At 39.9% G+C, this 16,693-nt stretch overlaps 1 protein-coding gene across 1 annotated transcript; it reads right to left on the bottom strand.

Moving 5' to 3' along the window:
• Positions 1-67: 67 nt before the first annotated feature.
• On the bottom strand, positions 68-8,097 carry LOC143490964 (uncharacterized). The gene is made up of 12 exons (XM_076989553.1): positions 8,012-8,097; positions 7,750-7,876; positions 6,530-6,600; positions 6,015-6,084; positions 5,839-5,883; positions 5,512-5,544; positions 5,205-5,285; positions 4,886-5,032; positions 4,664-4,750; positions 4,481-4,546; positions 2,765-2,821; positions 68-126 (listed from the first exon to the last, which is right to left on the bottom strand). Exons 5-11 carry the CDS (start codon positions 5,875-5,877, stop codon positions 2,774-2,776), a joined length of 501 nt encoding a protein of 166 aa, XP_076845668.1. The 5' UTR covers positions 5,878-5,883; positions 6,015-6,084; positions 6,530-6,600; positions 7,750-7,876; positions 8,012-8,097; the 3' UTR covers positions 68-126; positions 2,765-2,773.
• Between the last annotated feature and the right edge of the window lie 8,596 nt (positions 8,098-16,693).

The following is a 16,693-nucleotide window of genomic DNA, read 5'->3' as shown; positions in this document are numbered from 1 at the left end:
AATTCTGGACACTGAAAGGACTATTCTTAATGCCTAGTGGATGTCACGGGACTGAAGGTGAGGCAGTCACCATGGTGATGTCCTGGCGACACAGAACTGACGTTGCTCAGGAAGCCTTTTGAAACCCTGTAGAATAAAGAGCCAGAACAATGAGCATTTATCCACTGCAGCTATAAGGAGAACCTGGGAATAGACACTATTGCCAAAAGTTTTTGTTCACTTTCCTTGACTCACATATGAGCTTATGTGACACCCCATTCCTAATCCACATGTTTTAATATGACATTTGTTAATATGACCCTTTGCAGCTAGAACAACTTCAACGCTTGTGGGAAGGCTGTCCACAAGGTTTATGAGTGTTCGTGGGGATTTTTGATTGTTCTTCCAGAAGCGCATTTGTAAGGCCACATACTGATGTTGGACAAGAAGGCCTGGCTTTCAGTCTCAGCTCTAATTCATCCCAAAGGTGTTCTGTCAGATTGAGGTCAGGACTCTGTGCAGGCCAGTCAAGTTCACACTAGACTGCCATCCATGCCTTTATGGACCTTGCTTTTCAGATTTGCTTTCACTGGAACTAAGGGGCCAAGCCCAGCTCCTTTAAAACAACCCCACACCATAATCCCCCCTCCACCAAACTTTACACTTGGTACAATGCAGTCAGACAAGTCCGTTCTCCTGGCAACTGCCAAACCCAGACTCGTCTATCAGATTGCCAGATGGAGAACGCGCCTCCACTGCTCTAGAGTCCAGTGACGGCATGATTTACACCACTGCATCCGATGCTTTGCATTGTACTTGGTGATCTATGGCTTGTAGCTGCTCAACCATGGGAACCCACTCCATGAATCTCTCTGTGCACCAGTGATAATTTCGTTGACGATTAATTTTCGTCATAGTTTTCATCAACGAACCTTTTTTCACGACGAAAACGAGACGATAACTAAATAAAAACTATACGAAGGGATAAAAACGATGACGAAATTAATGGACATTATCGTCAACGAATAAAAACGAGACGAAAATATTGGCCAGCGACGACATGCAATTAATAGTTTAGTGAAAGGTGGGAATGAGTTAAGAAGAGATCCAACCGTAACTACTTTAGCGCACACGGAGAGGCGGGACAAACTGGTAACCGTCCAATCAGCACTAACGTCTTCACATCGCACACAACCCGGGAAGACCAAACCAGCCTGTGAACTGTGGCCACTCATGAAATTCAACTGAGTCAGCAGTGGAGAAAGATGAGCGGCGATGGACACATCTCTCCTTTGACTTTGAGAAAAAGCAGACGGAGTGTAAACCATGTGGGACGATGATGTCGGGAAAAATACGACAAATGAAACGACATCTGCGGTCTATGACATTGCTGTTTTTACGGCACCCAGTTTTATATACAATGTAATATGCATTGTTCATAAACTAGATATGCTTTTCAGGTAGAGCGGGTCTACTGGTCATCAATGGTTTATTATTGTTATGCTCAATAACTATAAGTTTAGGTCAACAAAGTTGTTTGTAAATTTATTTTTGTATATATTGCACATACAAACAATAATATTCTGTGTAACTGGTTAATAAATGTTTCATTTTGTGCAATAGTATATAATGACTATTACATATATATTTAGTCAACTAAATTCTTTGAATAATTAGTCGACTAAATTCTAATGATAATTAGTCGACTAAAACTAGACTAAGACTAAAACAAATCCAAAGACTAAATTATACTAAATACATTTTAGTCAAAAGTCTAAGACTAAAACTAAATTAAAAATTGCTGTCAAAATTAACACTGCTGTGCACTGCTCTTGAGCTAATCTAAAGGCCACATGAAGTTTATATGTCTGTAGTGATCGACTGCAGAAAGTTGGTGACCTCTTCGCACTATGCGCTTCAGCTGACCCCACCCTTTTATGTGTCCTACCACTTCATGGCTGAGTAGCAGTTGTTCCCAAACACTTCCATTTCCTTATACAGCTGAGTTGACTGGAATATTTAGGAGCGAGGAAATTTCACAACTGGATTTGTTGCACAGTCACTCCCCTGGCGTCCTTTGTTGGTTTTTCCCCAGTTAATATCCTCTGCATTGAATATTCCGCGAGTGTTTTGTTTTCCCCATTCCTCCGCATTGAATTTTGTCCGCGAGTTTCTGTTCTTGTTTTCTTTGTGGACCGGCACTTGGGTCGCTTTCAGTTAAAACTCTACTGAGGATTTAGCGTCCGAAATCCCCCGTCCTTACACAAAGTGTGCCAGGAAAATATCCACCACACCATTGCACCACCACCACCAGCCTGAATCGTTGATACAAGGCAGGATGGATCCATGCTTTCATGGTGTTGACACCAAATTCTGGCCATTCTCCTCTGACCTCTGGGATCAACAAGGCATTTGCACCCACAAAACTGCCGCTCACTAGATATTTTCTTTTTTGGACCATTCTCTGTAAGCCCTAGAGATGATTGTGCATGAAAATCCCAGTATATCAGGAGTTTCTGAAATACTCAGACCAGTCCATCTGGCACCAACAACCATGCCACATTCAAAGTCACTTAAATCACCTTTCTTCCCCATTTTGATGCTCGGTTTGAACTGCAGCAGATCGTCTTGGTCATGTCTACATGCCTAAATGCATTGAGTTGCTGCCATGTGATTGGCTGATTTGACATTTGCGTTAATGAGCAGTTGGACTGGTGTACCTAATAAAGTTGCCGGTGAGTGTGTATATATAGATATACTCAGACAGCGCAGATAGGAATGTTACCATGAAATCCTAACGTTTAGCAGCCACAGAAGCTGGAATCAATGGACCTTGCGCCACCTAAAATGGAAACATATAATATATAATCATGTGAAATACATTGGTTGATATGATAGAAGCTGGATGTTGCATAGTTCCTCCAACTTAATGAGGACAAAACAGAAGTTCTCCTTCTGGGCCCTAAGGCCTCAAAACAGAAAATTCCAGATCTAATGCTTAATCTCGCAGGCTACCCCATTACACCTGGCACAGTAGCCAAAAACCTAGGCGTCATACTCGACTCTGACCTATCATTTGATAAATACATAGATAATACTACTAGGATAGCTTTTCTACATCTCCGTAACATTGCTAAATTAAGAAATGCATTATCACAGGATGATGCGGAAAAATTGGTGCACGCCTTTGTTAGCTCTAGATTAGACTACTGCAATGCACTACTGTCAGGATGTTCAAATAGGAATCTAAATAAACTTCAAATAGTTCAAAATGCCGCAGCCAGGGTTCTGACCAGAACTAGAAAATTTCAGCATATCAGTCCAGTCCTATCAGCCCTGCATTGGCTCCCAGTTAAATTCCGTATTGACTTTAAAATTCTTTTATTAACTTATAAAGCATTGCACGGGCTTGCTCCTGAGTACCTTCAGGAACTTATTTCCTATTACGAACCCCCACGCCCACTAAGATCACAGGGTGCTGGTCTTTTATTAGTTCCAAAAATTATTAAGGTAACAGCAGGGGGAAGAGCCTTTTCTTGTAAGGCCCCCCAGCTTTGGAATAATCTTCCTAAATGCGTCCGGGACTCCGACACAGTCACAATCTTTAAGTCTAGGTTGAAAACCCACTTATTTAGTTTAGCGTTTGATAATTAATATCCCCCTTAGATAAAAGTACAGATCCAGGGGTTCATAGACGAAGGGTTTTATGGTAGACTGGGGCGCTGGTGCTGTCGTCCTGTCACTGCTCGTGGTCACTCAAGTTTGTTGACAGTGCAGTGGACGGATGCCATTGTCTCAGAATGCACCCAAGCCTATGTTACCTTCTGGTTCTGCCTTTTTAGCTAGGCTGTAATAATTTAACTAAATGCCGGAGTTGCTGCCACACTCCGGAAATGTTTATAATTTTACCTGTCCTGTATATGTCCTCATACAGAGCTAATTTTCCCTGTTTCATTTCTCCACATGGCTGCCCGCCTGCTTGAGGAATAATGAGATGAGGAGACCAGCGATCCATCCTGAGCCAGCCACCTCCTGCCTAACCGGATGCATACATCGTGATGGACATTATTACATATTTTTCCTTTTCTTTCTCTTCTTTCTGTCTAAATTGTTGTTGTTGTTGTCATGGTGACCGGTGTCGGCCAGAGGAGGATGGGTTCCCCCCCTGAGTCTTGGTTCCTCTCAAGGTTTCTTCCTCATGCAAAAAAACTAGGGGGTTTTTCCTTGCCACTGTCGCCTTTGGCTTGCTCACTGGGGGCTAGGACTCGGCACTTGTAAAGCTGCTTTGTGACAACAACTGTTGTAAAAAGCGCTATATAAATAAAATTTGATTGATTGATTGATAGTTACCGTTAAAAGGTTACTATCTGAATGAATTAGCCAATCAGCAGCCGAGTGCTGTAGAGGAGGATGAATATGACACATTAAAATTCCCCAAACAAAAATGAGTTTGTGAGTCACATGGCGATCATGTGGAGGTGGAGCAGCATTGTGACCGCACCTTGATTCGAGCCTTGCCTGCTGCATTACCTCCCTGCTGAGGGTTCAGCCCAGCCACAGGTACAAGCTACAAGAAAATTACACAGTCAAGCTAGCAGTAAACCATAGTGAGTGCGGTGATGTTAGAAATTATGGAACTATGGACTTTTGATCTTAACTCATCTTTCTGGTTTGTTAATTATACCTGAATCGGCTGGCCATTGTATAATATGGGTGTCTGGGCGTTACCCATTCCATTTGCCTGTGGCAGCAAAGCAAAAAGTGGAACAATCTGGAAAACAGATTTAAACTTAATGTAAAGTGGATAAGCTTAACACAAATTCAGGGAAAGTTGCTCTTCTACAGTATGAGTCTCTGTCTGATGTTATTTTGCTCTGGTCATATGAAAAAAGAGTGAAATGCACACCGCGGCAGGTTGGGGGGCTGGTCCCTGGGGAGGGGCCATGCCAGCCTGCTGCTGAAGAACAGAAAGTGCTGCAGGAAGACCAGGCCCTTGTGCTAGAGCCAGTGCAGCCTGACCATTGGGGGCAGGACCTGCCTGAATCAGCACCAACTATAGTAAGAGAAGAAGACAAAAATAACATGAAACAAATATCTCTATTCATACCTGCGTGAACCAAGTACAGATGAGGGCTGGATATCCTAACAGGGAAGCAGCTGAAATCTCAACAAAATCATAAAATAAATGCATGAAGTAGAAGTGGTAGCTCTTCTGCTTGCAATACCTGTGGAAGAATGAGCCCAGGAAGTGGTCCAAGATTCCGTGCTACGTTTGTGGCTACACCTCCATTCAGACCACCAGCACCCTGCCTCCCAGTACAAATAACAATCACAACATGCTAGCGGGCTTGGAACCATTTAGCAAGAAGTCATGATTTGCTAAAATGGCATCTAATAGCAGTTTTTTGTTACAATTTTGTTACAGATTTTAGCATGTTTGAAATGTATCAGAGAATTCACAAGTAATAGAGCATTAAATTCAGCTGAAAAGTAATTCTGAAAGAGGCATCCATTAATGCTGTTTCACAATACCTCTGCACTCGCTGATGACGCTGCTGCTTGTACCTAATCATGATTGGGGAAAAAAACCCAAGACATTGCCTCCCAGAGATCAGCAGAAGAACCTTCTATTTAAACAAACCATCATCTAAAATCTTGACATTAGACTGCACAATTGTTTAAATTGCATTGTTGTGGAATTTACTTAGCCTATTAAAGTGCCAATTCTAAGCAACAGTGCAAACAGAAGTAGACAGTCAAATTCACAATAGCAGTAATTACAGGCTGTGACAAAACAACGTTATAATATATATAATAAAATTATAGCAGCAACCTCTGGAATGCAACTCTAAATCTTACCAGAAAGGTTTTAAAAATAATCCATAGTAAACAAATCATGATGCTCTGTTAAAAAAAAGGAAATTTGTAAATAGGTACAATCTTAATCATGTTGTCCTGGTCAGATTATAAGTAGTAATACTTATAAATAATTTTAAAATATTTAAAAATAAAAATATACGGTATATATACAGCACCTTAGGTGTATTCCTTCAGATGAAGTCTTTGGTGATGTGCTGTCTGGACTGAGTGTCCAGCTTTTATTACCTTCGCAAAGACAGTGGAAACCATCATTTAAACACTGTTTTGGGGTTGTGCTAAACCACTCATCATATGAGGTCTCGTCTTCAATTGAGTCTGACTATATTACTATGACAGCATAATAACAGACCTTACTGACATTAAATGTATTTATGTACCAAACAGCCAATGGCTTGTGGGCTGGTGTGGTCAGGATGCTCAAATTGCTACATAACACTTTACACAATAGATATTAAACACAACATACAGCTACACACACACACATACTCATAGATACAGTGATTGCTTGTGATGTCATATTTCCCACAATGTTTCCCACAATGTGTGTGTCAGCATGACTTCAGTTAGAGTTAATTACATACTTAGAATATTAGTAGTTAAAGGATTTGAGGTCTTGGCTTTGGCATCAGCCAATAAATAAATGGGTCTAGTTTAACTTTTTAAAAATTACCTCATAGCTGGGTCAACGATAATGGTAGGAGAAAATGATTCAGTCACTATTGAAATACAATGGTGGATACTCTAAGCATGTAAAAGAGAAAGGGGTGGGGGGCAAGACAAATTAGATAAAGAAATGTGATTGGATGATTCTCACTTCACTAAGAGAGACATAATGAAATTAGAATAAGAATTATCCAAAACACAAGGTTTTCATTTTTCAATCTTTATTGTATGTGTTAGTGTTCATGTTTTTTTTTATGTTATTTTAATTAGAGCTCACTCCCCCAGTTATTCAGATTAGAACTCTGACAAAACAAATGTAAGTGTGTGTGATGGTCTTGTATACTATAAAGCCAAAAGTATGTGGACACACTCCTAATTATTGGGGAGGCTTTATGAAATAAAGCACATATCCAGTCAATCTCCATGGTAAAATGTTGGTAGCAGAATTGGTCAAGACACTGGTTTAAGATGTAGTAGGCGAATAGTGAACAACAATAAAAAGCTCAGGATAAAGGTACATTTATTTAGCCTTAAATGCAATAATTGCACTGTAATTTGATCTTTTCTCACCTCTCTTCATCGTTTTCATCATGAGTGTGTTTTACACACACATACACAACCTAATTATTTTGGTCTATACACAACATAACTGGTCTATTATTGTTACAATTATTCAAAAAACCTTGAATCAAAACAGGTTAATCAATTAATCGATAAATCCCAATTTATTGAATAAATTTAATATGCAAGATGGATGTACTACTACTACTACTAATAATAATAAATTACGGTGAATTTAATTACATTGATCATATAGTGATTATTATTACCAGGAGGTTAAGTGGGAACTTTTCAACGGATAACGTAAATCATTTTTAACATTGCTTTTATTCTGTCATTAACTCTCTCTTCTCTTTGTAAAGCCTCATTGTTCTCGTTTGTAGGTATTGCCATATCCTCCTCTTCTGCCTGCTTTCACAGCCACGCAAGCAAGTTTCCGACTTTCCCGTATATTCAGAATATTTGACTCGATAAATAAATCCATTCACGATGCTTCAGACTTTCAGGTTTACAGTAGGGTGAGACTGCAGTCACACAACAGTGCAATTTGCTTTAGATATGACGTATAAACGAACGACAGGTATAAAAAAAGGGCGTGTCTGAAGTCTCTCCTAGTACATTCCTCTGCATCAAAGCAAAACAACTTCCGTGAAATCACAAACCTACCTGTAATTATATATAATCCCGAACTCCGATTTCCAGTCTTTTGTAATGCGAAATAATATTCTAGAAAATTCGAGTGTAATTCGACACTAAAACTGCCTGCTCCCCAAGTCAACACAATGTCTCAAACCTAAAACAGAAATTTAATATATTGTAGTAGCGTATATATAGCCTACATGGTATTTTTAGAATACTTTATACTAGCAATGTGTGTACGATTCTTCCATCAGGTCTAATATATTTCAGACTAAACTTAGCATCTTACATGCGAATAACCTTGCACGGATTTCTGAAATAATAATAAACTTTACATTCGACGGTACAACAAATCACAGGATCATGCACAGAAACATGTGCGGATTATCTTGTTTCACTTTTCATTTATTTGTCACGTTTCTAATTGGTCAACGTTTATCCTTCCCTGCCTATTACGTCACAAATCATAAATGCACGCCGCGGTCCTCAATAAGTTTGTCATAATCGCACGGTGAACCTTGACGCCAGTGACTACTGAAAATAGACCACTACTACACCATCGGGCTCTGTCTATTGATGTGAATTGTCTATGGAATTAGGATCGCCAAACGAACCTTTCAAGGTTCGGAAGTATCGCGGCATGTCACGCACCCAAGACAGAGGGTAAATTTATTAAATGTTTTGTTATGAAAGTGTTATGAAGGTAAAGTGATGCTAGTCATGAACAGGAGTTCATTGTGTTCGAAAAAAACAGATCTCGTATGGGAGAAACGTCCAAAATAGAACCAAGCTCATTATTTAAATCATTATTTAAATGTGTATTATTTGTCTGAAATTAAAATTCACATTTAGAAAACACATTATTATGTTAGGATTGCATGACTTATAAAAAAATAATTTAATCCTTTATAATCTTCCAATTTTTGACCTACATTTAAAATAGCAAATAATGAAAATGCATGTTAACATGATATACATTTGCACAAATAACACAAACAACAATTTCTATATAACACGTATAACAGGCATAATCAGTAGTGTTTATAGTCTTGTGTGACAGAAATATAAATAAAATATAAGATGTAAAATAAGATAGTGATATAAAAATTATTATGTGTGTAGTAACGAACACACAAAATTTCAAGAGAAACAGGATATTTTGGACAGAGGTCATGTATCAGCTGTGCAAGCAAAGTGCAAGTGCTTATGTGCATATATATATATATATTTTTTTTTCTTATTTTCTTATTTACTTTGGAATTACAGAAAAAGCTCTCGGCAAAAAAGAAGTGTTTCAAAATCAACCTTTTATACAGTGGGTAAGAAATCTTTTTTTGAAATGTGTTTCAAGGACAAACAGAAATTATGCTATGTGTAACATTTGAAACTTGTGTTTTATTATAACTTATACTATTCAACAATCATGACTGAAATGTTATCTGTTATCTCATTCCCTATAAAACAGTACTGGTTATGTGCAACATTAATGTTGCAAAAAATGATGCAACACCTCCAGACAATCTCTCTTTTTCAACAAATGTGATAACAAAATATGTGGATGAAGACAATACAGCTGATTTCATATCCAATGAAGAAGTGACATCAGAAATTTTATCCAAATTTGCACAAACCACCACTCCTATTGTGATGAGCACTACATCTCCAGCTCAGTCCACAGTTTTAGGTACCACTGCTAATGCCACAGATATAGTACTGGCAAGTCCAGCACGAGAAACTACTACTAAAGTGCAATCAACAGCCCTCTCTAACTTAGTGGATTCAGCAACAGAATCCATTGGAACAAGTGGTGCTAATGAGATAACAAATAAACAGACTCCACCAGTTGTAACTACAATGTCTTCACCTGGGACAAGTGATGATGCAGATAATCCTGAAGTTTCATTCTCAACAACACATAAAGGAACCACAACAATAACTGAATCAATAAAGTCAACACTGCCTCCAGTGACTTCATCGGAGTTTGCACCCACAAATTCTCTGAGTGTGACAAGTTCTACATCTCCACCTCAGTCAAGCTTGTCAGGGACAGTGCCTGCTCTTGTGACTAATCCAGCATTAGCAAAAAATACTGATTTCCAAACAACACAACTGCCTGTATTAGCAGATTCTACCTCAGTATCTGTTGGAACAAGCACTGCCAACTTGACTATTAATAATCAGGATCTATCGGAATTGCTACTAAGAACAACTTATACTGGGACAAATTCTTTTACCAGTGAGGGTGGTGGTACTTCACCAGTTTTATTCACAACAACACGTAAAGGTACCACTGTAACAAGAGACCCATTAATGACAGCAAGAAATATAGTTACTTCATCAGATTTTCCACCTACCAACATTTCAACTACGACCGGTACTATTTCGTCCGATCAGTCAACTGTGCCTAGCACATTGTCTGCAGTTGTGGCAAATCCAGCATTTGCAAATATTACTGAATTGGAACCAACAATATTCTCTTATTTAGCAAATTCCACTTCAGGGTCCACTGGCTTGTTTGCAACACAGCCAGGAAACATGCCATCAACCGACACAGTAAGCGCAACCTCACCTTCGCTGGTTTTATCCAAATTTGCACAAACCACCACTCCTATTGTGATGAGCACTACATCTCCAGCTCAGTCCACAGTTTTAGGTACCACTGCTAACGCCACAGATATAGTACTGGCAAGTCCAGCACGAGAAACTACTAGTAAAGTGCAATCAACAGCCCTCTCTAACTTAGTGGATTCAGCATCAGAATCCTTTGGAACAAGTGGTGCTAATGAGATAACAAATAAACAGACTCCACCAGTTGTAACTACAATGTCTTCAGCTGGGACAAGTGATGATGCAGATAATCCTGAAGTTTCATTCTCAACAACACATAAAGGAACCACAACAATAACTGAATCAATAAAGTCAACACCGCCTCCAGTGACTTCATCGGAGTTTGCACCCACAAATTCTCTGAGTGTGATAAGTTCTACATCTCCAGCTCAGTCAAGCATGTCAGGGACAGTGCCCGGTTTTGTGACTACTCCAGCATTAGCAAGTAATACTGATTTCCAAAGAACAAATTTGCCTTCATTACAAGATTCTACTTCAGTATCTATTGGAACAAGCGCTGACAACTTGACCACTAATAAACAGGATCTATCAGAATTGCTACTAAGAACAACTTATACTGGGACAAATTCTTTTACCAGTGATGGTGCCGGTACTTCACCAGTTTTATTCACAAGAACACGTAAAGGTACCACTGTAACAAGAGACCCATTAATGACAGCAAGAAATATAGTTACTTCATCATATTTTCGACCTACCAACATTTCAACTATGACCAGTACTATATCTCCCGATCAGTCAACTGTGCCAAGTACATTGTCTGCAGTTCTGTTGAGTCCAGCATTTGCAAATATTACTGAATTGGAAACAACAACATTCTCTAATTTAGCAGATTCCACTTCAGGGTCCACTGTCTGGTTCGCAACACAGCCAGGAAACACGCCGTCAACTGACACAGTAAGAACAACCCCACCTACGCTGGTTGTATCCAAATTTGTACAAACCACCACTCCTATTGTGATGAGCACTATATCTCCAGCTCAGTACACAGTATCAGGTATGACTGCGAACGCCACAGATATAGTACTGGCAAGTCCAGCACAAGAAAATACTACTAATGTGCAATCAACAGCCCTGTCTAACTTAGTGGATTCAGCAACAGAATCCATTGGAACAAGTGGTGCTAATGAGATAACAAATAAACAGACTCCACCAGTTGTAACTACAATGTCTTCAGCTAGGACAAGTGATGATGCAGATAATCCTGAAGTTTCATTCTCAACAACACATAAAGGAACCACAACAATAACTGAATCAATAAAGTCAACACCGCCTCCAGTGACTTCATCGGAGTTTGCACCCACAAATTCTCTGAGTGTGACAAGTTCTACATCTCCACCTCAGTCAAGCTTGTCAGGGACAGTGCCTGCTCTTGTGACTAATCCAGCATTAGCAAAAATGACTGATTTCCAAACAACACAACTGCCTGTATTAGCAGATTCTACCTCAGTATCTGTTGGAACAAGCACTGCCAACTTGACTACTAATTATCAGGATCTATCGGAATTGCTACTAAGAACAACTTATACTGGGACAAATTATTTTACCAGTGATGGTGGTGGTACTTCACCAGTTTTATTCACAACAACACGTAAAGATACCACTGTAACAAGAGACCCATTAATGACAGCAAGAAATATAGTTACTTCATCAGATTTTCCACCTACCAACATTTCAACTACGACCAGTACTATTTCTTCCGATCAGTCAACTGTGCCTAGCACATTGTCTGCAGTTGTGTCAAATCCAGCATTTGCAAATATTACTGAATTGGAACCAACAATATTCTCTCGGTTAGCAGATTCCACTTCAGGGTCCACTGGCTTGTTCGCAACACAGCCAGGAAACACGCCATCAACCGACACAGTAAGCGCAACCTCACCTTCGCTGGTTTTATCCAAATTTGCACAAACCACCACTCCTATTGTGATGAGCACTACATCTCCAGCTCAGTCCACAGTTTTAGGTACCACTGCTAACGCCACAGATATAGTACTGGCAAGTCCAGCACGAGAAACTACTACTAAAGTGCAATCAATAGCCCTCTCTAACTTAGTGGATTCAGCATCAGAATCCATTGGAACAAGTGGTGCTAATGAGATAACAAATAAACAGACTCCACCAGTTGTAACTACAATGTCTTCAGCTGGGACAAGTGATGATGCAGATAATCCTGAAGTTTCATTCTCAACAACACATAAAGGAACCACAACAATAACTGAATCAATAAAGTCAACACCGCCTCCAGTGACTTCATCGGAGTTTGCACCCACAAATTCTCTAAGTGTGATAAGTTCTACATCTCCAGCTCAGTCAAGCATGTCAGGGACAGTGTCCGCTTTTGTGAATACTCCAGCATTAGCAAGTAATACTGATTTCCAAAGAACAAAATTGCCTTCATTACAAGATTCTACCTCAGTATCAATTGGAACAAGCGCAGACAACTTGACCACTAATAAACAGGATCTATCAGAATTGCTACTAAGAACAACTTATACTGGGACAAATTCTTTTACCAGTGATGGTGCCGGTACTTCACCAGTTTTATTCACAAGAACACGTAAAGGTACCACTGTAACAAGAGACCCATTAATGACAGCAAGAAATATAGTTACTTCATCAGATTTTCCACCTACCAACATTTCAACTATGACCAGTACTATATCTCCCGATCAGTCAACTGTGCCAAGTACATTGTCTGCAGTTCTGTCGAGTCCAGCATTTGCAAATATTACTGAATTGGAAACAACAACATTCTCTAATTTAGCAGATTCCACTTCAGGGTCCACTGTCTGGTTCGCAACACAGCCCGGAAACACGCCGTCAACTGACACAGTAAGAACAACCCCACCTACGCTGGTTGTATCCAAATTTGCACAAACCACCACTCCTATTGTGATGAGCACTATATCTCCAGCTCAGTACACAGTATCAGGTATGACTGCGAACGCCACAGATATAGTACTGGCAAGTCCAGCACAAGAAACTACTACTAATGTGCAATCAACAGCCCTGTCTAACGTAGTGGATTCAGCAACAGAATCCATTGGAACAAGTGGTGCTAATGAGATAACAAATAAACAGACTCCACCAGTTGTAACTACAATGTCTTCAGCTAGGACAAGTGATGATGCAGATAATCCTGAAGTTTCATTCTCAACAACACATAAAGGAACCACAACAATAACTGAATCAATAAAGTCAACACCGCCTCCAGTGACTTCATCGGAGTTTGCACCCACAAATTCTCTGAGTGTGACAAGTTCTACATCTCCACCTCAGTCAAGCTTGTCAGGGACAGTGCCTGCTCTTGTGACTAATCCAGCATTAGCAAAAATGACTGATTTCCAAACAACACAACTGCCTGTATTAGCAGATTCTACCTCAGTATCTGTTGGAACAAGCACTGCCAACTTGACTACTAATTATCAGGATCTATCGGAATTGCTACTAAGAACAACTTATACTGGGACAAATTATTTTACCAGTGATGGTGGTGGTACTTCACCAGTTTTATTCACAACAACACGTAAAGATACCACTGTAACAAGAGACCCATTAATGACAGCAAGAAATATAGTTACTTCATCAGATTTTCCACCTACCAACATTTCAACTACGACCAGTACTATTTCTTCCGATCAGTCAACTGTGCCTAGCACATTGTCTGCAGTTGTGTCAAATCCAGCATTTGCAAATATTACTGAATTGGAAACAACAATATTCTCTCATTTAGCAGATTCCACTTCAGGGTCCACTGGCTTGTTCGCAACACAGCCAGGAAACACGCCATCAACCGACACAGTAAGCGCAACCTCACCTTCGCTGGTTTTATCCAAATTTGCACAAACCACCACTCCTATTGTGATGAGCACTACATCTCCAGCTCAGTCCACAGTTTTAGGTACCACTGCTAACGCCACAGATATAGTACTGGCAAGTCCAGCACGAGAAACTACTACTAAAGTGCAATCAATAGCCCTCTCTAACTTAGTGGATTCAGCATCAGAATCCATTGGAACAAGTGGTGCTAATGAGATAACAAATAAACAGACTCCACCAGTTGTAACTACAATGTCTTCAGCTGGGACAAGTGATGATGCAGATAATCCTGAAGTTTCATTCTCAACAACACATAAAGGAACCACAACAATAACTGAATCAATAAAGTCAACACCGCCTCCAGTGACTTCATCGGAGTTTGCACCCACAAATTCTCTAAGTGTGATAAGTTCTACATCTCCAGCTCAGTCAAGCATGTCAGGGACAGTGTCCGCTTTTGTGAATACTCCAGCATTAGCAAGTAATACTGATTTCCAAAGAACAAAATTGCCTTCATTACAAGATTCTACCTCAGTATCAATTGGAACAAGCGCAGACAACTTGACCACTAATAAACAGGATCTATCAGAATTGCTACTAAGAACAACTTATACTGGGACAAATTCTTTTACCAGTGATGGTGCCGGTACTTCACCAGTTTTATTCACAAGAACACGTAAAGGTACCACTGTAACAAGAGACCCATTAATGACAGCAAGAAATATAGTTACTTCATCAGATTTTCCACCTACCAACATTTCAACTATGACCAGTACTATATCTCCCGATCAGTCAACTGTGCCAAGTACATTGTCTGCAGTTCTGTCGAGTCCAGCATTTGCAAATATTACTGAATTGGAAACAACAACATTCTCTAATTTAGCAGATTCCACTTCAGGGTCCACTGTCTGGTTCGCAACACAGCCCGGAAACACGCCGTCAACTGACACAGTAAGAACAACCCCACCTACGCTGGTTGTATCCAAATTTGCACAAACCACCACTCCTATTGTGATGAGCACTATATCTCCAGCTCAGTACACAGTATCAGGTATGACTGCGAACGCCACAGATATAGTACTGGCAAGTCCAGCACAAGAAACTACTACTAATGTGCAATCAACAGCCCTGTCTAACGTAGTGGATTCAGCAACAGAATCCATTGGAACAAGTGGTGCTAATGAGATAACAAATAAACAGACTCCACCAGTTGTAACTACAATGTCTTCAGCTAGGACAAGTGATGATGCAGATAATCCTGAAGTTTCATTCTCAACAACACATAAAGGAACCACAACAATAACTGAATCAATAAAGTCAACACCGCCTCCAGTGACTTCATCGGAGTTTGCACCCACAAATTCTCTGAGTGTGACAAGTTCTACATCTCCACCTCAGTCAAGCTTGTCAGGGACAGTGCCTGCTCTTGTGACTAATCCAGCATTAGCAAAAATTACTGATTTCCAAACAACACAACTGCCTGTATTAGCAGATTCTACCTCAGTATCTGTTGGAACAAGCACTGCCAACTTGACTACTAATTATCAGGATCTATCGGAATTGCTACTAAGAACAACTTATACTGGGACAAATTATTTTACCAGTGATGGTGGTGGTACTTCACCAGTTTTATTCACAACAACACGTAAAGATACCACTGTAACAAGAGACCCATTAATGACAGCAAGAAATATAGTTACTTCATCAGATTTTCCACCTACCAACATTTCAACTACGACCAGTACTATTTCTTCCGATCAGTCAACTGTGCCTAGCACATTGTCTGCAGTTGTGTCAAATCCAGCATTTGCAAATATTACTGAATTGGAACCAACAATATTCTCTCATTTAGCAGATTCCACTTCAGGGTCCACTGGCTTGTTCGCAACACAGCCAGGAAACACGCCATCAACCGACACAGTAAGCGCAACCTCACCTTCGCTGGTTTTATCCAAATTTGCACAAACCACCACTCCTATTGTGATGAGCACTACATCTCCAGCTCAGTCCACAGTTTTAGGTACCACTGCTAACGCCACAGATATAGTACTGGCAAGTCCAGCACGAGAAACTACTACTAAAGTGCAATCAATAGCCCTCTCTAACTTAGTGGATTCAGCATCAGAATCCATTGGAACAAGTGGTGCTAATGAGATAACAAATAAACAGACTCCACCAGTTGTAACTACAATGTCTTCAGCTGGGACAAGTGATGATGCAGATAATCCTGAAGTTTCATTCTCAACAACACATAAAGGAACCACAACAATAACTGAATCAATAAAGTCAACACCGCCTCCAGTGACTTCATCGGAGTTTGCACCCACAAATTCTCTAAGTGTGATAAGTTCTACATCTCCAGCTCAGTCAAGCATGTCAGGGACAGTGTCCGCTTTTGTGACTACTCCAGCATTAGCAAGTAATACTGATTTCCAAAGAACAAAATTGTCTTCATTACAAGATTCTACCTCAGTATCAATTGGAACAAGCGCAAACAACTTGACCACTAATAAACAGGATCTAT

The sequence above is a fragment of the Brachyhypopomus gauderio genome, unplaced genomic scaffold (genome assembly GCF_052324685.1).
Source record: "Brachyhypopomus gauderio isolate BG-103 unplaced genomic scaffold, BGAUD_0.2 sc68, whole genome shotgun sequence".
Classification (NCBI taxonomy): Eukaryota; Metazoa; Chordata; class Actinopteri; order Gymnotiformes; family Hypopomidae; genus Brachyhypopomus; species Brachyhypopomus gauderio.
The sequence above is the reverse complement of the archived record's forward strand: the minus strand, read 5'-3'. Positions and strand labels throughout refer to the sequence as shown.